General features: G+C 36.6%; 1 protein-coding gene and 1 pseudogene across 1 annotated transcript; one reads left to right on the top strand and one right to left on the bottom strand.

Moving 5' to 3' along the window:
- Positions 1–13,389: 13,389 nt before the first annotated feature.
- Positions 13,390–14,576, bottom strand: LOC127411407 (progonadoliberin-3). The gene is made up of 4 exons (XM_051646944.1): positions 14,445–14,576; positions 13,945–14,089; positions 13,588–13,662; positions 13,390–13,461 (listed from the first exon to the last, which is right to left on the bottom strand). Exons 2-4 carry the CDS (start codon positions 14,080–14,082, stop codon positions 13,390–13,392), a joined length of 285 nt encoding a protein of 94 aa, XP_051502904.1. The 5' UTR covers positions 14,083–14,089; positions 14,445–14,576.
- Positions 14,577–16,774: 2,198 nt separating this feature from the next.
- On the top strand, positions 16,775–24,121 carry LOC127410805 (protein ecdysoneless homolog; annotated as a pseudogene).
- The last annotated feature ends 111 nt before the right edge of the window (positions 24,122–24,232 follow it).

Below are 24,232 nucleotides of genomic sequence, written 5' to 3'. Positions count from 1 at the left end.
AGGGTTACTTTTGAAATGTATTCCACTACAGATTACAGAATACATGCTGTAAAATGTAATTTGTAACATATTCTGTTAGTTTACTCAAGGTCAGTAATGTATTCTAAATACTTTGGATTACTTCTTCAGCACTGGTAAATTTTATTCACTTATTTTGACTATAAAAACTGTACAGTAAGACAAAATACACATGTTAAAAATACATTCTCTGAAAAACCTAAATACTGTATCTTATGCAATGTTGTTTCTAAAACTAAATTTTTATCAATTAAAACTAATTAATCTTGTTTTAAGGATTTGTAGATTTTATTTACAGGAAAACAATACAAAAATTATTTTTATCAAGAATGCGATTTTTGCCCTAATATCAAAGTGCTTACTAGAAAAAAGAAATGAATTTTCTTGATAAAAAAATATGATTGTGCCTGGTAACATGTGCATGTAAAATCTCTAGAAATAGCATTTTAGCTTCACGTAAAGCTGACAATTTACACAAGTTTTATTTCTATTTCTTCTGCTCCTGACTTCTCTGTCTGCTCGTATGAATGTAACACATCATAAGAAAGTGTTTCACCGCTGTTCAAATGCACTTTGGATCACATCATTTATATGTATAAATGTTTTCCATCTGAAAGGACTAAATATTAAATGAAACAAATGACAATAAAATGCAAAGTAATCTCCTCAGTAATCAAAATACTTTTTGAATGTAACTGTATTCTAACTACCAATGATTTCAATTGTAACTGTAGTGGAATTCAGTTACTTATGTTTTGTATTTTAAATACGTAATCCCGTTACATGTATTTTGTTACTCCCCAACCATGATGCTAATATATGCAAACACAAACTACCTTAACCACCCTTCTGGCGCACTGGTATACATTAAGGACCAAAATCTACTGAGAAGCAATACTTGGCCTTTTTTACATTTAAGACCAATTATTACATTTGTGCCCTCTTCAAGTGTACAAAAACACTAAAAAAATGCATTGATCAGGGTGCATCAATTTGACAATGAAAATGAAATGCATCAATTATGGACTTTAATAATAAATTATAATTACTATGATAATACCCAATTCACAACATTCATTTTCAGCTGTAAAAATCCACCAAATTCAGATCCCCAATCTAATGTGGACGCATTTACTGTTTGTTAACATATGTGTCTTCAGATTTATTTAAAGAATATGCTGAATCAAACCAAAATTATTTTGCAAACAATCATAATTGGATCATTGTCAAAACAAATATTTACATGCCTACCGAGGACAAATGAATATGTTGGTGATTTTTCATTGTCTTTCAAACCCTCTTCTTCAATCCCTTTATTTGTAGTCTAAGATGCATGTACATATCAGCTGCTACATACATGTTGCTTTGGGGAGTGTAAAATGGATGCAAATGAAAATTAGTGGAGAGTAAACATATGATATACCCATGTCTCTATTTGTCTTTTACAGCCTTGCATGGACTAGTGACACCATTCTGTCACCCTTGTACTCTCCCACACATAGACAAACTCCATTCAGAACCGATGTATCTTGCTTTATATGTTCAGGGAATGATGGCAACTATTTCGCAAGCAATACAAAAACAAGGAAATATATTGTACATATATAATGTTTGGGTAATGTTTAAAGTTAAGAATCAAGGAGTGATTTATTATGATAATGCAAAATTATTTATTTATTTGTGTATTTATGCATTTTATTTACTTTGTACTGTGTCTCAAATATGTGCATCTCTCTGTGATTAGTGTATTTGTGATTTTTGCATTTTTTTGTATTTATATATTTGTGATTCGGGTATGTTTGTGAGGGGTCGCATGAGTGTGTGTGGTTAGTATGAGAGAGAGAGAACAGAGTGACGGCACCGAAGCTGGTTTGCGCGATCGTGGGAGAGAAGGCAACTGTTAGTTTATTAATCAGCGATGCTGTGAACGGCTCGTAATCCGTCTGTCGCGGTCATTGGTTCTTTAATGGATAAACTCAGTGTGCCGGTCTCACCCGCAATGGCGGAAATACACAACAGTCCAACGTGGTTGGACAACAACACAACAAATCTCATTCGTGGTAACAGTAAGTTACAGTAATGGGTATTATTAGCAGCGATGAATGGACTCGACGGTCCGTAAACTGTACAAGCAATAACCTTGATACACAAGAATAACACACTTTAATAATCTATCTCTGCCCAGACGTAAACCTCTTACTTGAGTCGCGTGAGGACGTGGGTAGAATGTGCGTTCGTCAGTTCCTCGAAGCTCAGGTGATGACGGAAGGCTGTTTCCTCGCTCTGTCGGCGGGTGGTATGGCAGCTGATTCTTGGTGGGTCGGCAGAGAAAACAGCAAAGTCGACTCGGTTGAAGAAGGAAGATCTTCTTCACTTCTGCAGGCAAAAGGGTGAAGACGTGGATTGCTCGGCGGTCCCTTTCGGATCCGTTAGCGTGCTCAGTGGAACACTTAAGAAATCTCAACTCGTCCAGCAAGATGGAGATAGTATGGCCAAAGTTTCAGGTACGTACGTTACTTCCTTGGGCAACGAGGCTACACCTGGGAGCAGCAGAGCTGCATCTAGATGTGGCACATACTGTCACTGGAAGCAACGTCCAGAAAGATCTCTGAGGTTTTTTTATCCCAATGACATCATGGTAGAGGGAATGCAAATTTGTCTGCACCTCATCCAAAAGGAGTTGAGAGTTCGATCCTTCAGAATTTCACACATAGGTGTAAAGTGAACAAGGCTTCATGGGATCTGTAGTCTGTTTTGACTCCCTTTGTTTGATTTTGGCGCGGTTGTTATCAGGCTCTATGTAAGCTTCAGTCAGGCTTTATGACTGTATGTAGGCCTGTCTTTGTCTCATAACAAAGTACATGAGGCCCAACATTTTCAAAGGAAAAAAATAAATGTCTGTAATGTTCTTTGTAATGTTCACTTTGGGCACTAGGGGGCAGGCGTGCATAAGTATAGGGAAGCTGGGTGGGAGAGAATTAAAAAAAAGGAGGAGGGGAATACAAGTTCACATGATGGGTATAGCATGTAAAAGAGATGTAAGTTACAAGATACGAATAAACTGATAGTTATATTAAATTCACCTGTGCAGTTTAATTCAAATCACTACAATGTCTATACAAGAATATACAATTTGCATAATTTTCCAAAATCCATAGGGGATTACTCAAACAAACAGCAGCTCCTATCTACTTTAATGGGGGAACAAAATGACATCTCAAATATGGTTGGTCAAGATTACGATCAAAGAACATATTTCAAAACAGCAGTAAAATCTGACAATGCTGGTATCATAAACTGTGCTTCTTGACCACAGTTACATTAAAAACACAATTTTCCCAGCTTGTATAGCTAATGCACTTGCATGTTCTCGAGATGATTGACAGGTGATGTCTGTATCTAAAAGGTGATTGGCTCTTTTACCTGTAAGGTGGGATTTCCTTTCAACATCCGTTGACCGTTGGGCATTCCAAATACTCCCATTCACTTTAATAGAAGTGACCCGTCTCTGCTAAATAGTCTCTGGTTATACACAAGCACCTACAATACTAATTAATTAATAACATTTGAACAATGTCAGTGTATCTTTGATAACCTGAAAAGGCTACCATTAAATGTTTTAGATAGTAATCAAATCAAAATCAATGTAAAAACAGCACATTTTAAATCTAAAAAAGCAAAAAAAGAAATTATGCTCCAAACAGTAGATGGTGCTAATCTACTAACACCGCATCCAGCCTGAGACTGCGGGCCTGGCGCTGTGGTCCTGAAACTGCTGTGACTCTGCAGATGGACATATCTCGATTCACATTACAAAATCATACAATGTTATTGTAACAGGTTCATCGTTATGACGTAAGGAGGAAACAGGAGACAGCGAGATCCAACACAGAAGGTACTTTATTACTACAACAGAAAAAAAACTTGCTTTTCAGCAGAATTATTAACTCTCAGTGTCCATCTCTCCCTCTCTGGAGTCTGGCTCGCTCTTAAATCCATCTCCAACTCTCACTGCAATGAAAAACAGCTGTTAGAGATAAGCAATGACAGGTGATGATCCTCACCGTTCTCATCTCCTGACCTCGCTCTCCATTCACAAGCTGGTGCTCAACCACGCCCCCACCTCCACAGTTATTAAATATAAAAATAATATACACCTTGTGGTGTTGATATGAAAAATAAAAGTGTGGTTTATAAATGACAGAGAAAACGGATCGTGGGGATGAATTAGCGGTTCTCTTTTCTCCTTGCGTATCCCCTGTGAGGTTCCATACCTTTCTTTTTTTAAAATTCATAAGGTACGTAAGGAACTCGGAAGCACTCATTATTATGCACATTTCCAAAAAGGAATTTATGATATCTGAAATGACCATTTTAACTAGTAAAAATTACATTCCTTTTTTACATGTAAGAATTCAGTTACAGATATCAAGAATTACCATTTTTGATATCAAGAATGTATTTCCGCGAGTGATGACTTCATTGATAATATCAAGGATTCACATTTTTACTTGTGGAAATGTAATTACTGATATAAAAAACGGGCATTTCCACTAGTAGAAATTACATTCCTGATATCAAGAAGTAGCATATTAACTTGTGAAAATTGAATTATTGATATCAACAATTCATATCCTACATGTGATTAAAAGTTAAAAGGGCACCAAAACTATGCAAAGGTAATTACAGATATCAACAATTCAATTTTCACTAGTTAAAATTCTAATTCTTGATATCAAGAATGTACTTCTTACTAGTAAAAATATCATTTTTGATATCAACAATTACATTGTTAGTAAAAATATCAATTACACTAGTGAAAATGGTAATTCTTGATATCTGTAAATTTATTTCAACATGTTACAATTGGTATTTCTGATATCTGGAAATGGATTTCAGATATCAATAATTTGATGTAATTAATTATATCTAAAAAGACTTTCTTACTAGTAACAATTACATCACAAATATCTGAAATTAAAATTGTCACTAGTGAAAAATGAATACCTGATATCAGAAATTAGCATTTTTACTAGTTGGAATTAAATTGTTGATATCAAAAATTGGCATTTCCACTAGTAGAAATTACATTCTTGATATCAAAAATTATATTTTTTTACTAGTAAGAAAAGAATTGTTGATGTGAAATTGGACTAGTAAGAAACTAATTTTTGATATCAATAGTTGCATTTTGAATAGGAGTGAATGACATATCGGTGTGAAACGTTACTAGTAAAAATTCAGTTATAGATATAAAAAATTTACTAGTTGAAATTCCATTTTTGAAATCAAGAATGTGATTACTGCGAGTGATAATGTCATTTTTGATATCAAGAATTCATGTTTTTACTAGTGGAAATGTAATTATTTATATATATATAAAAATTGGCATTTCCACTAGTGAAAATTACATTCTTGATATCAAGAATTAGAATTTTAACTAGTAAAAATTTAATTGTTGATATAAACAATTAATATCATGTGAATTAATAAAAGTAAATTCGGCTTGCCATAGGAACACTTGCATGCAATCTGATGAACAAACTTATGCACAAAAGTCAAATTTCCACAAAGACAACAATCTGTAAATATGCAGCTGTCACACATTATACAAATCCACATGTGCACAAACACATCAATGACCATACATATCTGCACACACAGCTGTCGGATATAATTACACACATGCACAAATACATACACAAACACGACAACTCAAAACAATGTTACTTTTTCAGAGCATTAAAAAGCAGTAAAAGTTAAAAAATTACCAGACACGGTAGCAAGATCTGCAACATTTCTAAATTCTTTGGGAAATGATTAAACGTGTTGGAAGTTCACTTCCTGCCTTCAAATCATGCTAACAGATGACAGGACAAATGACCAATCAAAGGAGAGCACATTTGCGCTGATCGCTGTGATTGGACAGTACCACTTTCGGTCCGCCTTATTGATTTTGACCAGCACATGACTTGTCAAAGTTTTGTAAAAGTAGATTCCAATAATTTACAGCAGAAATGAAATTACTATGCTTTTATTGTGACCTTATTGTGATGTTCTTAATGTGTATAACATAGTTGCTAAGTCCCTACATTAATGCAAACAACAAAAAAATATGCTATAAAACGATAGTTGGTTCTTTTACTCTGTACCACAAGAGGTAGAAATTACATTAACAATTTTTGTTTTTGTTTTGTCCTGTTTATATTATTCTCTTCCATTAACAAACAGTCATTGAAACATCTAAATCACTCTTTTTGTGTATGTTTAATTGAAGCCAGCACAGAATTTATTTTAGCATTTAAATTAATATGGTATCATGATAAAATGGTAATAACACAATTGTATGATCACAGTGCTGTTCAGTCAGTGTGCAGCCTCTCATAAAGAGGGATGATTTATGCATTCAGATTTATGTGAGACAAACGTTTTTTTTTTTACTCATAAACTTGACAGTTCATGAAACTTTGGAATTTAAATAAATACTTAAAGGGAACGATCAGAGCTGCCTTAACACATGAACAAGTCTCAAAATAATAAGAGTTTAATAGACTTGAAGAGACATGTAACCATGGACCAGCTAAAAATAAATCACTGTTGGGAATCACTCGTCTGTCATTTTGAATGTGTAGAGGTTTAATAAAAAACAACGCATTTATTCCAGGTATTTTTATCCAATAAATAGCTTCACAAATGTTTATATATTGGTGATTGCCGAGCAGGCCAAGTGTCAAATAGTCTGACAGATCATCTTTAGTCCAATTTACACCATTCAGCTGCCACTTGAACACTTGTAGGCCTACTTAAAATTCCCAGTTATCAGAATCATAATGAGCTTTATTGCCAAGTATGCTTACACATACAAGGAATTTGTCTTGGTGACAGGAGATTCCAGCGTACAATACAAAAACAGCAGCAAGACATAGATAATAATAAAAAATAAAAAATAACTACAAAAATACATACATACATACGGGTAGTGTAAATCTAATACAATATGTTATGTACAGTGTAAATACAAATCTGTTATGTACAGTGCAAATGTTTTTGTTTTTTTCCAGAGGAATGAAATGGCAGAAGAAGTTGGATGTGTTGGATAAATATAAGAAAGACTAAGCTGTGTATTGCACATAGTTATTGCTCAATGGGGCAATTTATTGGTTCATGAGATGGATAGCCTGAGGGAAAAAACTGTTCCTGTGCCTGACGGTTCTGGTGCTCAGAGGTCTGAAGCATCGGCCAGAAGGCAACAGTTCAAAAAGATAGTGGGCAGGGTGAGTGGGGTCCAGAGTGATTTTTCCAGTCTTTTTCCTCACTCTGGAAGTATATAGTTCTTGAAGGGGGGCAGGGGGCAACCAATAATCCTCTCAGCAGTCCGAACTGTCCTTTATAGTCTTCTGATGTCTGATTTCGTAGCTGAACCAAACCAGACAGTTACTGAAGTGCAGAGGACAGACTCAATGACTGCGGAGTAAAACTGTATCAGCAGCTCCTGTGGCAGGTTGAATTTCCTCAGCTGGCGAAGGAAGTACAACCTCTGCTGGGCCTTTTTCACAATGGAGTCAATGTGGGTCTTCCACTTCAGATCCTGTGAGATGGTAGTGCCCAGGAACCTGAATGAGGAGATGTAGTTCGTCCATTTTATTAGGGAGAGTGTTGTTCGAAAGCCCCGCCGACGGAGTTTGACCAGCGCGCCAGCTCGTCTCCCTCGCCTGGGTCTCATAGCACGTTTAAACAACACAGCCGTGCCTCCGACTAAAATGTCAAACAAAACGTCTGAATATTCAAAATCCTGGAAAAGATTGACTGGTGTATGCTGTCGAATGTTCAGCAGTTCGTCTCTGGTAAAACTGACTGAAAAAAGACTACTAAACACAGGACAAACAAACAAAAATAACAAAACAATAGAAGCGCTCCACACCGGGGCGGCCACCCGCGGCGCCATCATGATGTATATTCTGATAGTATATGTATATATGATAGTTATTCTGGATCTCAGACACATACACACACACAGTCATAATCTCCCTAATGGCTGGATGAAAGACGGGTGTCCCTGGGGAGATCTCCACAGTCAGTCGTGCAATACTGCCTTATATTGTGTTTGATCATATGTGACATGCGTTGCTCCCACTGCCTCAGGCTGTGCTGATCTCTCAAGCAGCTTCACTAAGCCTTCACATGTGGCTTCATTTCACCTTACAATTTGTGCCTGCCAGAGTAAAACTGTTGGATCGTACTCAGTGAGTGTAACCCTCCCTGTAATTTGAGCCATTCAAATAAGTAAGGGAGTAGCTGTCATACCTGTGTCTGCATAGGCATCATACCTGTGTGGGCTGTTAGTGTTATACAGCTATGTGCAGGGTGCAAATAACACATTGACTTCCGAGTGAGGTCTCCATATTTTTCCTCGGGTGGATGGGAAGAGGGGAAGTGGTGAGTTGACCCTTACCTACAGTAACTGATTTCGGAAACGTAGGCAACATTATAACTGCCTATATTAATAAAAAATAAATAAATAATATATATATATATATATATATGTATTTGTTCAGGTATTCCCATTAGGCGCAATTTGTATTTGTGAGTGAAGGAGAAACAAAGCCAGGAAAACATATGCAGTTTTCGTGCAAAAAAAAAAAAAAAAAAAATAATGTAAAGACTCCAATGATAACATTAAAACTAATTGGTTTTCTCTTTCATGCTTACATCTCTACACTCTTTGCAAATTTTCACACAAATTTTGTTTAGATGCAATTGACTAAAGCAGACCTACCACTTCTGGTGTTTGCATTTCATGCCATTGTAGCACTCGTGGGTGATGCTTCTCTTGTTGAGCTTTGATGATTATTAAATTCACTAAACATACTGAAAATAGCCTATGCATTACAAGTGTTAAAAAACTGTGGTTAGTTAATTGTCGTATTTAACTAATCACATGATTTCAAAGGAGACCCCCCAAAAACTTCCAACTTAGCCCTCCAGGAGGATTCCTGATGCATTTAGGAGGTCTGAGACCCCTAAGAGAGCCCCAATAAATCGCACCTTGGCTATGCGTATAAATGGGAGATGTGTTAATCTATAGGTTTGTATGCTTTTTGTTACAGCCTCTAGCTGTTGTTAATGGTTTCAATTGTTATAACCTTCCCCAGTCCAGGGTTGGGGAGGAGTAACAAAAAAGAAAAGAAAATAAGGTTGGGTTTTTACCTTCTCCCATCCCAGCTCTCAAAAAGTCCATTTTAAAAAGTTAACTCAGAAGTATTTAATCATAAACAGAAAATGGAAGTATCAAAAGACTTGAGGGGACAAGGCCAAAACAACAAACAAATTGTTCAGCTTCGTAAAGGGGAGTCAAACTTACCTAAAACAAAAGATAAACAACAGAGAGGGAGTCAGGGAAAACCTATCAAAAACAAGAGAAAAACAGATTAAACAAAAATAGCACCCACCTCACTACTATTTCTGTATATTAAATTCACTATTTACAACAGTTTCAATATATATAAAAAAGTAATTAACAAGAACAATGAAGGGCTAGGTCAACCTCAGTCCAACATTAACAACACTTACCCGCAACAAGCAGCTGCAACAAGCAGCCGCAACAAGCAGCCGCAACAGGTCTGAAATAGGAAAGGGGAAATAATCGTTGCACTGAGGTTCTGCCAGCATTAAATCCTATTTCCTTCTCCCCACCAACCAATGCCGGCAGAGAAGTGATTAGCTGTCTTCTGCAAACACATACAGGAGATCTGAGCATTTTTGACCAGCCAATCCACTTCATGACTATAAATGGTCAGTGTAACAGCAACAGAAACAATGGGTACAGGTTTAGGGATTTTGGGGTCAACAGACAGTTTACATTCTACAGGATGTGACAGGGAAATTGGGACTGAGTCAAAGAAATCAACATCATCTCTGAACTTCTGCGACTGAGCATGCATCACAACGCAGGCCGGGAATGCAGAGGGAAACTGTCTAGGATGGTCAGACTGCTCACTAGCACTAAGGTTAGGTACAACGACTGGCTGGGGAAAATCTTTACCACCTACATGGTCATGCCCGAGTATAAGGCTGATATTGTTAACAGGTAACTGTGAGAGTACACCCAGCTTAACAGATCCTATGACAAGGTCAGGCTTCAGATGAACAGTGTGAAGGGGAACATTGACAGAGCCCATTTCAATACCACGTATCAATGTGTCAACACCAGTGTAAGAATCAGCAGAGAAAGGTAAAACATTCTCCAAAATGAACGACTGAGCTGATCCAGCTGGTCTCTCAAAATCAGGACGGGTCTAGATTCGGATTCAGTAGAGAGAGACACTGAACAAGTCATGAGAAAAGGCTGGAAAGTCAGAATCTCAGCAACATTCAAATTAGGCACTGACTGAACGAGAGCAACACTTTTAAACTCTGAAGCCAAATTTTTCAGCTTACAGTCTGAAATCAGGTAACCAGGATCGAAGCAGTACAAATCAAACTCGTCGGTCACCCGTTTGTCTAGAGGCGGATTTACGATCCGAAATTCACTGAGTCTCACTTTTGGGGAATCGCGAGAAAACACGAGCTGCCTCTCTAACCGAATCGTCAGCAACTGCTGACAAAACACTGTTCTGATCTATGGAGGGAAAAACATTTCGGTGCGTTAGCACAAATTCATCAACCAAAACCGCTGCATCGGTAAGCAAAGCTCCTTTTTGCTCATTTAGGTGGATGACGGCATTCTCCGCAATGCAACTTTTAAAGGCTTCTAGCAAGATCAACTCCTGAAGCTGCTCAAAAGTTGCATCTTGCTAGAAAGACGCTGTTAGGCCAGGTAAAATGAATGTGATACTTTTAATAAAACGACTTAACATACAACACAGGTACATGAGGTCTCATTCTTTTTATTCTACTCTACTCTCTTTCTTACTCTATGCAGTTAAGTCATACTCCCCTCTAGCGGTCTCAGTAGGAATAGCACATAAAAACAGGACACCACATCCCCCCATTACGTAAAAGTATTTCTCCTGTTGTAAAATATTACAGATTCTCCACATAGGCACATACATCTATGTAACTAACAACTAAATTTCTTACAGTAATTAAGTAACTGTAATTACATCAAATAGCTCATAGCTAGGGGGGCCTGGGTAGCTCAGTGAGTATTGACGCCGACTACCACCACTGGAGTCGCGAGTTCAAATCCAGGGTGTGCTGAGTGACTCCAGCCAGGTCTCCTAAGCAACCAAATTGGCCCGGTTGCTAGGGAGGGTAGAGTTACATGGGGTAACCTCCTTGTGGTCACTATAATTGTCAGATTGTCCCAACAAAGTGGGAACTGCACCATCTTTCAGGGGTAACCGACTTGAAAATCCGGCATTGGTTGTGGTTGTACTGCTGAAGAATGGTGGTAAAAATAAATTTTAACCACTGATACTTCAATTCGTCTGCCTTTGGAAGTCCAAACAAAGAGGTTTTGATTTGCAGTGAAGAAACCAGCATCCTCTCGACATGGCGACAACACTAACCCAACTCAGCCTGGCCTTGGCTATAACTACGTTTGTTTGAGGGCGGGCCAAAGTAGCCCTTAGTCGGGCATCATACAAAAGTCTTACATAGTGATGTAGATACTTTACAGCAGAAATGGCTGGACTACAATCCAGCCGTTTTGTGTAGTTCTTGAGCAGTGTTGTCTGTGGGAGAGAATAACACCCTTTTGCGTAGACTTTGTGCTTTTTAACTTTGCAGACCTTTCACATGCACAAAGAGCTATGTTACACACTAAAGGTAAAATCCCAAAAAGTATAATAGGGCCTCTTTAACTCATGTGTATAGTGATTTTGTCAGACGACGTTGCAGTTATAAAATGAGGATTTTAGCAGTGCAGAGCAGCAGCTTGGAATTGACTGCTTGTTAACATGTAGTCTTAATGGGATGCGTTTCAGTCACTATTTCATACTCGTTCCTTTTTCTGACAACAGAAACAGAATATGTAAATGAGAACAGCTTTATTGGGAATTCGGCTGTATGAAAATACAGTATGTGAGTACAGAGAGTAGGAGAGAAGTAAACAGTTGTAAATGGCTGACACTGGCTGACACAAGGCAGAATGCAAATAGGACGCAATGACGTCATGAATATGGTAATTAGCGCATGACGTCATTTAGCGACTTTTCGAGCAGGCTTTAGCTACCATTGAAAGTAGTTGGCAACAGAAACATCAATATTTAAGTTTTTTTTAAATATATTTTTTTATTTAATTATTTTTTATATAACCCAATTTGGGCATTTTTTAGAGTGTTTGATTGACAAAACGATGGTGATTTAGAATGTGATCCCTCCTCTGCATTAGCCCCACGTTGTGTCTTAATTTTCAAAGGATGTCAGAACAAATCATTCATGCACATGTATGGGTTACTTAAAAGATATGGTTCAGACTTAAATATGATTAATATATCTCTTCACAATCGATACTTTATATTGAGTCCAGTTTACTTCACTAATGAGCGAAGTCATCAGTATCAGATGTGTTGAGCAAACTCTTCTCAATCAAAATCCAATAGAACTACCTGTTGAAGGTACATGTGTAAGTGTTGGGTCAGCCAGCTCAGCTATTTGAAATCTTGCTCAGCCCTGACAAAGTGTATTGACAATTCCTTGGAGCCACACTTGCACTGAACAGTAGAGTGTTTAATCAGTCTATTGAAAGTTAACTCAACGCTAAACTCAGAATCAGTCAAATGGCACACCTACATAGGTATTTCTCTGGTTTGAATTCCCTTTTATTCAGAGTATAGTCTATTAATTCAATTGAATGTGAAGAAATTGCTGTTTTAATATCAATCAGGTCTTATTTGTTCTTTAAAACACTGAAATCTAATCCTCACAAATGCATTAATTTGTAAACACTGATCATGATATATTTATTGGCCACAGTAGACACGTTTAAACAGCTATAGTCTTAAACATTAACGTACATTACAGCCTAATCTCCAGAATACACAAAAATAAACATGTTTTTGCTGGAAGTGCTTCCAGTTTCAATGAAATCAATGGAGACATATTGAGATATTTCCAGATACAAGAGTGCCACCATGTGGAAGAGAAGTTACAGATATTAGTGTACGTTTCATTTGTATTCAGGAAAATGGCTTTCAGTTAGTTTATGAGCATGCAACTCTTGGTTTATATATCTACATATCTAATAATAATAAATGAGTGTGGGTTGATTTTGAACATACTGGACCTACACTGTATTTACAGAATGTACTTCCAACACAATATATTTATTAAAATCAGATGAGGATATTTTATTAGGACTCAATAAGACTTTGTATTCCCATGGACAGAATTGTATTCTCATTGGTTCCAAGGATTCATCTTCATCATTCATACTCTTCCTCGTCTGTTGGGAAATCTCTGTCCTCTCAGAGGCAAACCTTCAGTCTCCACCTCATTCACCTGAATGCAGACAGATTGAATAATTATAGAGAGATGTCACTGATCAATAAAAACAATTTTGAGGACACTGTGAAATTCAGTTGCTGAGGTTTTTCCAATAAGAAAGTGAAACAGCCGTGTTCTCACTATGTGTATTGGTGAAAGCTGATCCATAGGAGAGTTTGCAGGAATAGTCAGAACTGTGTTACCAGCATCCATCATCTGAGACAATAACAAAGACAGCTTTTTATTTGGTACTCCACATCTCAATCTCAGTCTAATTAAAAAAAAAAAATTTTAAAAATATGTTTTACTGTTTTAGCTATCATTCTGTTTTTTCTGTGTTGTTTTATCTGAGTATTGTTTGCTCAGTAACTTTTTTTTAGGCTACTACTGCTAATAAAAAAATATAGCCCTATATATATCAAAGTAGACATGCTGTTCAGTGGACAAAGGTTTTTAAAAGTAAATAGCAGACAGTGGAAGACATGAGTATAATCTCACCCTGATTGTTGCCTCCACTTCACCAACACTTCTCTTTCCTCCAGGAAGCCAACCGTATGACCAGTGCTGACAAAGACTAACCTCCAACACACACACTAGCATTAAGAACTGAACCAGGATCCTTCCTTTCCACTCCATTCTAGATCTGAGAGACATTTGATATATCATTGTACTCTCATGAGGACTTTAGTTTAAAGAATGACTTTTATTTAACCTAATGTTTTCAGCTGATCTAGTTCATAAGAAAAAAAGAGAATATTATCAGATCAAATTCTATACAGTACAAGCTAGTTCAGGGCTTATGTTGTTCATTATAGAAGTCCATTAAATGCAGCTTACACTAACTGATTATAGTTTGTACTTATATGAGACAAAGCCACCAAAAAATAAAATGAAATTCAACACCACCTAACACATTTTGAAGGTGAATTGGTAGATTTATGTCACAAGCTGTCAAAATAAAGCCTACAATAAAATTATGAGTGTCTTGAATGTCTTACCTGTGGTCTTTGGAAAAGATGGAGTGAGATGTGCATGGTGTCTTTTATACAGTCCTCAAAAATTATTTGTAATGCCATTCCGTCATCAGGAGACTTGTGACCCTAGAGCAGGTGCAGACTTCACTCTAAAATGCAGGCTCTAATGCACACCTGGGGCTGTTTAAAAAAAATAATAATAAAGAATAGTCAAGGGGACCTGGCTAATGGACATGGTTTAAATCCTGAGATATGTTCAATAATGATGCATTTAAATGGTCAAAGCAGGTTCTCTAATGGTTAAATCAACACACTTGGGAACAGATCAGCCATTTTAGGCCAAAACAAAAGACTGAATCGTTCAACTTCAACTTCATATTATATAGGCTTATTCTGTTAAATGAAAATTAAATAAAATCAAATAACTAAATAAATAGATGGATAGACAGAGATAGATAGCTCTGCATATTAAACTCAACAACTTGTATTTATTATTAAATCACTATTGATTAAACTATAAATACTATACTTTAAATAATAAAAATACAATTGTTGCGTATGAATCCGTCCCTAAGTATACTTCATGACCGTCATAGTGTAAAGTAATCTCAGGGACAGATTCAATATACTAAGCAACAATTTATTTTTTATTATTTTTTTGTATATCTTATTTTATACTAAATAAAAGTATATCTTATAAGTACATTAAGCTCTTTTTTAAGTAATTTATTATTTTAAAATAACCCATTTTGCACTGTTTTAACACGTTTTCTTGGTAAACATAAGCTAGACAGAAGTCTTTTTTTTTAATCCCCCTTTCTCCCAATTTGGAATGCCAAATTCCCACTAATTAGTAGGTACTCATGGTGGCGCGGTTACTCACCTCAATCCGGGTGGCGGAGGACAAGTCTCAGTTGCCTCTGCTTCTGAGACAGTCAGTCCACGCATCTTATCACGTGGCTTGTTGTGCATGACACCGTGGAGACTCCCAGCATGTGGAGGCTCATGCTACTCTTTGTGATCCATGCACAACCTACCACGTGCCCCATTGAGAGCGAGAACCACTAATCGTGACCACGAGGAGGTTACCCCATGTGACTTTACCCTCCCTGGAGTCACTCAGCACACCCTGGATTCGAACTCGCGACTCCAGGGGTGGTAGTCAGCGTCAATACTCGCTAAGCTACCCAGGCCCCCTTAGAAGGAAGTCTTTGACTATTTAATTGTTTTTTCAGCATCTCACACATTGAGGAGTGCTGCATTTTTTAGTTGCTGCCATCAGAACGTCAGCTGTTAAAAACGTGTCTTGAGATACTCAAGTTCTGTTTTATTGAGCTCTTCAGGTTGTAGTCCAAAAACACAGAAGAGATAAGTATTTTCAAGTCCTGGGTTACTTCTTGATTATCTATGGGGTTTTGTTAAGACTGGTTTGGGTTTATGAATAAAATAAAGTTGTGGTAAATATTACACTATGGTACTTGGACGTTTGTTTGACAACATAAATTACACACAGTAATACCCCAAATGTGAATTCTGAAGCTGCCATATATATATTAAAAGTAGGCCTATGTTGCTAACAAAATGTTAAATAAAAACTACTATGGTTTTCCATTTCATCAGGGATATTCATTCACATTCTTATGGTATTTGTAGTCCTTATATCCAGTAACCTGTTAGCAACAGAAGGCAACTTTAAAATTTTAGGTTTGACTGTGTGTAAGTAATGTTTTCCACAGACCTTATTTTACTAAGAAATTGAAAAACACCATTATAAAAACGAATAGGAAATTCCCAAGGGAACCCGTGGTGAATTAACTTTCGGGGTTTGCCAACAAATTGTTGTTATGGCTGTACATCTCTAGTCATTGTGCTAGTCTTAGCTTTTGGAGGGTATGAACACATTCGTCTGAGCCGTCCTTTAATGCTCAGCTTGTAATATTGTTCTATTTCATATATTTTGTAATTCTATTTTCCCAAATAATTTAAAATGTATTCATTTATTTGTGAGGGTTTTACAATGTTCACATGGACCGATTTGAGAGGACCTTTATCTTGAAGCGAGGTCCTTTATTTTGAAAGATATCACTTCCGGACGTGAAAGGAAAATCCATGGAGCTCAAGTGATATGAAAACATGTCAACCTGTCCATATGAGTGAATGCGTTTATTGAACAATTTATCACATAACTACAAGTACAATTTCACAGGTAATTATCAAACTGGCATCTACATGCAGAAATAGTTAGTCCGAATGATTTTTAGCGCTAGCCTGGCAAGTTTCTGGAATCTCCATCCAAATCCACTGATATTTCTTTTGCTTCCTAACAGCTTTCAGGATTATATTTATAAGACACCATGAACCTGGATGCTTTAAGAAGACCTACTATTCCTGAGGACACGGCTGTTTCTGGTTCAGTCAGACACAGAAGTGAATGAGAGATCTCTACAGCAGCTCCTAGAGAACATCCTGGCAGAGGTTGCCACTCTTCTGGTGTAGTACATCTAGCAACACCAGCCCTTCAATCTAAGATATCATCCTGAGAAAGGTACGAGCATGAAGGCTCTACAGAAAGTTTTGGTGTGGGTGGCTAATGTTATTATGATGAATATTAGCTGTGTCTCATAACCTGATGAGCTACCTACCTAGACAGCATCTTAGGCATCATACTGTCTGATCCTAAATAAGCTTCACTACATATATGACCTAACTGGACAGTCCTACATTTGGATGCTTTTCCTGAATATTATGGGAGTTCACATGTACACTGTCAAGAAATCATACATTTTCTAAGAAGCCAAAATTCTCGTTTTTGCTCCTTTTTTTTAGGGGATGTGCCAGCACACTTGGGGGGTGTTTCTGAGTTTGGTGATAATGTGGAGGATGAATGGTTCATTGTTTATCTGCTCAAACACATCACACGCATCTTTAACGGAATAGCTGCTGTCGTCCGTGATAATGATGGACAGTTTCTCCTTATTGAAGCAGCTGAACACCTGCCAAAGTGGCTGGACACTGACAGCGGTGAAAACAGGGTTAGTATTTGAAATTGAAATGGTAACTCTAAAATAAACATTAAAGTATTACTATGGGTTTTGGACATGCTATCATAGTAAACCCATGGTATTCTCTGAAGTACGTTGGAGTACTATATAAAAACCGTGGTACATGAATCATTCAAAATTCAGTTCTTTAGGGATAGACTCAGTAATTAGACTCTTTTATAATTATAGTTTAAAAATATATTACAATTCTACTACTGAATACTCTCAATAATATAATTCAGTTATTTTTAAGGGTGGACTACTCTCTCTTAAAATTGAATATATAGACAATAAATTAATGCCAAGTAAAGCCTTCTTCAGCCAAATAAAAAAGGACACTTCATCTACATGCATTTCTGCAATTAATTTGTGATGAACTTCAAAGACACTTATTCTTTAATCTAACAATTCAGTCAATATCCTTTAGTTTTAAACATTGCCAGCCAATATCTCATAATAATACATGACTTGTATTACACATAGATAACTAATATTGACATAATATTCATGCTGTTCAGCCAGAGGGAAAAATAACTATACTTTTTTTGTCTATCTTTCGGTCAGGTGTTTCTGGATCAAGAAGAACTGCACATATTACCCAACCGTATACATGCTGGAGAGGTTGGGTGGCCCAGAGACTCCATGCCCACTGTGGGTTAGGCTCTGGAAGTGCTGCATACACACACACACAGAGCTGTCCAGCCAAACAGCCCATGCGCTCAACTCTGGCCAGGAGGCTGGATGGGTAAGAGTGACGTTATTAGAGATCAATGGATTGGTATTAAAAGGGTGGGAAATATTGTTAGTGTTGAGGTTCTCACAGTCATAATCTTTGACGTTCAATATTTTATTCAGTTTTTATCTGAAAAGCAAATAATCTAATTCCTTATTTTAAAGTCTCAATTGATCTTTTGTTTTTATGGGTTGCCTAGATACCCAGATAATATCCAGCAGAATTTCCACCACGCCTACTCTTACCTTCCTGCAGGCATTGCTGTTGTGTTGTCTAGGAGGCCTGACCTCATAGCCCCTGCTGTGTCTGCATTTTACCTGCGTGACCCCATTGACCTCCAGGACTGCCGAACTTTCCACACCTTTCCTCCTGACACCAGAGTTATGGCATCAGTAAGAAGTCGACATTTCATTCTAAAATGACCTTTGTGGAGGAAACTGTTTGTTCATTTAGTCATTTAGTAGGATGAGGAGATAATGACACTAAAGCACAGCATTTTACCCTACTGTACAATTTTATGAATTCTGTCACATATTGTACATGCATATAAAATGATGCTTTTTTAAAAATACTCCTTCAGCAACTGTAAGTCCTGCTGGCCCTTTTGCCCCTCTGCTTAAGGTCAAGTTTACCCGCTGCTTGTACGCAAAGCTACAGCAACATAGTTTTGTTCCAGATCGGAGGAGTGGTTTTACCCTTCCCCCTCGCTCTCATCCCCACTACAGAGCTCATGAGCTGGGCATGAAACTGGTAAGTGCATTGAGGTACCTGATTTGACTCTTGCCTACTGATAATGGTGGCTATTAAAACGCAGATACATGCAGTAAAAGCAGATTTTCAGGCATCTTAAACATAGAAATTGACATCTGTGTTGAATCACTGAGCGATTTGATCAAGCACGGAAGACAAGTACACTGAAAAAATGAATTCATTACCCTTACTGAAGTCAGTTTCATTAACCAACATAATTAAGTTAATTTAGGTCAAATTAATATACCATAGTAGTTTTAACTTGTCTTCATTTGGTTCGTCAAACTTGATTTACTAAGGTTTATTTAATACATTTTCTTAAGTTGGACAAACTTAATAATTTTTTTAATCTTTAGTATATGCCAGATGAGCAAGTGTAAGGACAGTGAAACTTTCAACTAAGCTAAGCAGCAGTTGAACCAAGTATCACCTGAAAGTAAAAGTCCATCCTCAACCTAAGCATAAGTGCCATTCTTTACCACAGTGGTAACCCCCAAAACTCCAGCATAACAGACACTCTTTTTGAATACCAATATAACAGAACATTAAACATTAACAAATATCCCCTTATTTTCATTTTGCAAAAAAAAAATACAAAATGCATAAAATAACACTTAAAGGTGATTTTTTTATATTTTTATGGAAAAGTATGCAAAAAAAAATTCTACTCCCTTAAAGATATTAATAAAATAAGTGACCTGAGATATCTCTCCGGTCTCTGCGACAGCTGTAGACTTTGTAAACGGAAAACAAAAATGTGTCCACGGACCACAGACATTGACGCTTTTCACCTGTCAATCATTTTGCTCGTTTTCATTTGGAGTGGATCATCGAAGCTATGATTCATAATGTTTATCAGTTGAGGGCGCTATTGTGCCACTGTTGAATTTGACAGCCACAGGAACAAATAATGCTGCTTGGTTTTGGTCTCAAAATTATCTTTGGAGGGTGGGGTTTTGGAATTGGGGACGTGGCTAATTCAACAGCACAGTCATGTGAAAGCTTCAGAACGCTAATATCGCTTACAGCACCTTTAATTTCAACACTTTTTCTTCCTATCGAGCCCATGCAAAGCATGCTGGGAAATGGAAATCACCATGCCCAGTTTCATCACTGCCACAAAAAGTATTTATGTAGTCCAAACTCAAATGTATTAAGTAAACTTCCATTTAACAAATTTAAATAGATAGAACACAATGAAATCAAGTTGTGACAAAATGTTCTAGAATTGTGTTGCTTAAGTAAATTGAACATGCATTAAAAAAATATATATATTTTGTCATATATCTTTATTCGAATATCAAATATTACTAAAAGTGGTGTGTTTCTAATTAATATATTATGCTTTCTGTTTATGCCTAAGGCCCATGGGTTTGAAATCCTGTGCTCCAACAGTGGGCAGTCTTCTTTAGAGAAGGAGCCTCCAGTCAGCAGTAACCCATTATGGAGAGGCTTTGTAGATAGCCTTAAAAAGAATGGATATTTTAAGGTGAAGTGCGAGTTTTGGTTCAAAAATAGTTCTTTGCCATAAAGGTTTAATAAACTTAAACTTCTCTTTCATTTTTTTCTCTTTATTATTGGGTTCCTGCTTATGTTATCACGTTTTTTTTGTGTACCTAGGGGGAACTAGAAGGGTCTGTCTTATACAAAGACCTAATGATATCAGCAGAGAACTTCTTCAAACAGTCAGTAACCAGCAAACACCAGTGAGGGACTTTTTATTTCTAGTTCAAAGTCCAGTTCATCTGACTTAAACAGTGCAGAAATGTACCATTATCTATAATCATGTCTATAATCTAATTTTACTCTCTTTCTCAAGCCCTGATATTCATGATCCTGGTGATGAAGTGTTGCATGTCTTGCAGGGCACCTCCTACAGTTTGGAAGACCTAAGAAAACAAGAGGCACATCTACCACCAGAGGACAGTATGTACCATTTTATTTCTTGTCTAAAAGAATACAACATTGTTTTATTCTACATATACTGACTTCAAAAGTTGGGTCTAGTAACAAAGTGAACCTATCCAGTGATTCAACACAAATCTCATATCCATATTCAGATCAGATGACATTATGAGCCAAATTTGTCAGTAGGAATCATAGGGTTCCCCTCTTTCTCGCTCCCTGTAGGTGATGTATGATTAGACATCTCACCTAAGGAGCTGGAGAGGCTGCTTGAGGAGAGAGGGGGCTGCGAGGTGAGTGATGGCACCAGCAAGACAATAAGACCTGAGGAAGAGGAGCCGGAGGAAGAAGCTGGCTACATTCTGGTAGCTGTCACACAAGGCATGAAGAACTTTATCAATGCCGTGTCCTCTCATGAAGGAGCTGAAATTCCAAGGTAATGTAAATACTTGTCAATACATTACTTATTATTATTTTCAGTTTCACCACTATATATATGCCCTACCATTTCCCAAATTGTGTTTAAGGTCTTGCTTGGCTGAGCCCTTCAGTTTTGATCCTGATGCATTAACCAGTGCTATTGAGTTTGAATTTCAATGATATTAGACTGTCTTATGTGTCAAATGTCTGTTCAGCTTGTAAGCAGGTGTGTTAAGTTTGTTAATATGTTTAAGTGTATTAATAGGTCTGTTAAAGGTGCACTCAGTAATGTTTTTGTACAATATGTGTCATCTTGAACTTACAGTGACACCTAGCGGCTTGGATGCAGCATCATTCAAAATCAATAGTTTTCAGTTACAGATGCCATTGTAGAAATCCACTATTCACAGTCATTCATTATTAATTTAATTCAAGTGAAAGTGTGAGTGAAAGTGTCCGATAACAGTGTGGTTACTGACATTAAGTGAGCAGTATTCTACTGGTCATGTTATTGTAACATGGCAGCCCCCATGAGGGAACCCACTAAAATAAAACAGCTTTTATAAGGTTACTGATATGATTTGAGTCTTTATCTCATGTGAGTGCTTATATATATATATATGTGTGTGTGTGTGTGTGTGTGTGTGTGTGTGTGTGTGTTTCAACATTACAATTCAAAGTACAACTTTATTAATGAGGAAAACAATACTGAGTGCACCTTTAAGTTTGTAAACTATCTGGTAAGTTTATAAATAGGTTTAAGTGTATTAATAGGTCTGTTAAGTTTGTAAACTGTTAAGTTTATAAATAGGTTTAAGTGTATTAATTGATCTGTTAAGTTTGTAAACTGTCTGTTAAGTTTAGAAATAGGTTTGTTAAGTGTATTAATAGGTCTGTTAAGTTTGTAAACTGTTAAGTTTAGAAATAGGTTTAAGTGTATTAATTGATCTGTTAAGTTTGTAAACTGTCTGTTAAGTTTATAAATAGGTTTAAGTGTATTAATTGATCTGTTAAATTTGTAAACTGTCTGTTAAGTTTATAAATAGGTTTGTTAAATATATTAATAGGTCTGTTAAGTTTGTAAACTGTCTGCTAAGTGTATTAATTGGTCTATTAAGTTTTGTAAACTATCTGCTAAATTTATAAATAGGTTTGTTGAGTGTATTAATAGGTCTGTTAAGTTTGTAAACTATCTGCTATGTTTATAAATAGGTTGGTTGAGTGTATTAATAGGTCTGTTAAGTTTGTAAACTGTCTGCTAAATTTATAAATAGGTTTAAGTGTATTAATAGATCTGTTAAATTTGTTGACTATCTGTTAAGTTTGTAAAATTGTGTTAATTTAGCAAACATGTTTTTAAGACTTTAAACAGGCAGTAGAACTTGCATTGTAGCGCATTTGCAATGGCATGCAGTGGGTGGATACTACCGAAATGTAATCTGGTACTGATCACAAATTACACAATTAAAATTGTAATGTAATCTTGTAGATTAGCCATTTTAGTGAATATAATCTGATTACTTATTGTATTACTAATTTTAAGTGTAATACAGTAAGTGCCAATTTACACTCCTTTACAAAAATATGTAAACATTTAATCAAGAAACAATTTTCTATTGTTGTTGTTTGATAGTAAATTGTTGTTTGCTATCAAACAACAATTCCCGACCCCACCCCCACCATCACAATGTTTTTTAAGGCTGATAGGTAATGTAATCAATATGTAATTATGTAATCCATGAAAAGTAACTAATCAGATTATACACATTTAAACCGGTAATGTGATTTTATTACAAGTACTTGATTTTTGTAATCTGAATGCATAATCCATAAATTACATGTAGTCCATTACTACCCATCACTGGCCATGACATGTAGTGCGATGACGATTCACGTTATTTAATCATCACGTTATTTTCCTCTATACTATTCAATACAAAGTAAAAGCCTCCAAAAAGTTAAAGCACTGATAATTAGTATTTCTGTTTTATAGGAAGTAAGGATGATGAGTTAGACTCTGATGACTTTGATGAAGAGGATGATGAAGAGGAGGAGGAAAATGAGGATGATGAGGAATTGCTGAATGCCGGCTCCCAAAAGCAGTCAGGTGCAGAGGCATTGGGCGATCTGAGGAAATACATGGATGAAATGGACCAGGAGCTGCAAAGCACAAATATTGGAAAAGCTTCACACAGCCTAATAAAGTGAGTATGCATAGGTATACAGTATGTGTAATATTCTGATCTATCTAACCTAATGTGCTGAAAACCTTCATTTGATTTTTTTATCCTGCTGTTTCCTTATAGGTCAGTAATAAATCAGATGCTTCTACAAGTTCATCAGTTACTTCAGGTTCTGAGCCTGTAGAGGAAGAGATCCAACCACTTGATGTGGACATCAATCTAGTCACAAATCTACTTGAGTCCCTGGCTTCTCAGGCTGGCCTTGCTGGGCCTGCCTCTATACCTGCTACAGAGTCTAGGCATTCACATTCCCCCTAATACAGATCAATCCTGAGTCAGTCCTGAGACTTATCACACACTTACGACACACTCAGTGTTCCCCCACCTACCACAAATCAGCTGTTCCCAATCATAAAATGCCACATTTGATTTTATGGTACTTCATGACAACGCCTTACCAAACCCAGTACTGAATTTGAATGGAATATTAATATTAATTTAACATTCCTATAACACAAAGCACTTCCATTAAATTCCGACTTGTTCTTTGGGAATTTCTGCCAGAGGAAAGTCTGAGTAGCTGTTTAGAAAACATTATATCAGGTTGTTCTCAATTGAATTTGTATTTTCCTATCTTTTCAAATAAAGGTAATATTTTCTGAGATGTTTCATTAATTGCCATTATTGTCTGTTTATTTTTATTCCACTACAACAGGAAATATCAGTTCCAGCTACACATATCCCTCAAAGTGAAGAGGAGGAGAAATGTTTTCCTGTGCT

This window comes from Myxocyprinus asiaticus, chromosome 20, assembly GCF_019703515.2.
Source record: "Myxocyprinus asiaticus isolate MX2 ecotype Aquarium Trade chromosome 20, UBuf_Myxa_2, whole genome shotgun sequence".
In the NCBI taxonomy this organism is placed as follows: Eukaryota; Metazoa; Chordata; class Actinopteri; order Cypriniformes; family Catostomidae; genus Myxocyprinus; species Myxocyprinus asiaticus.
This window is presented reverse-complemented; position numbering and strand designations above follow the sequence as displayed.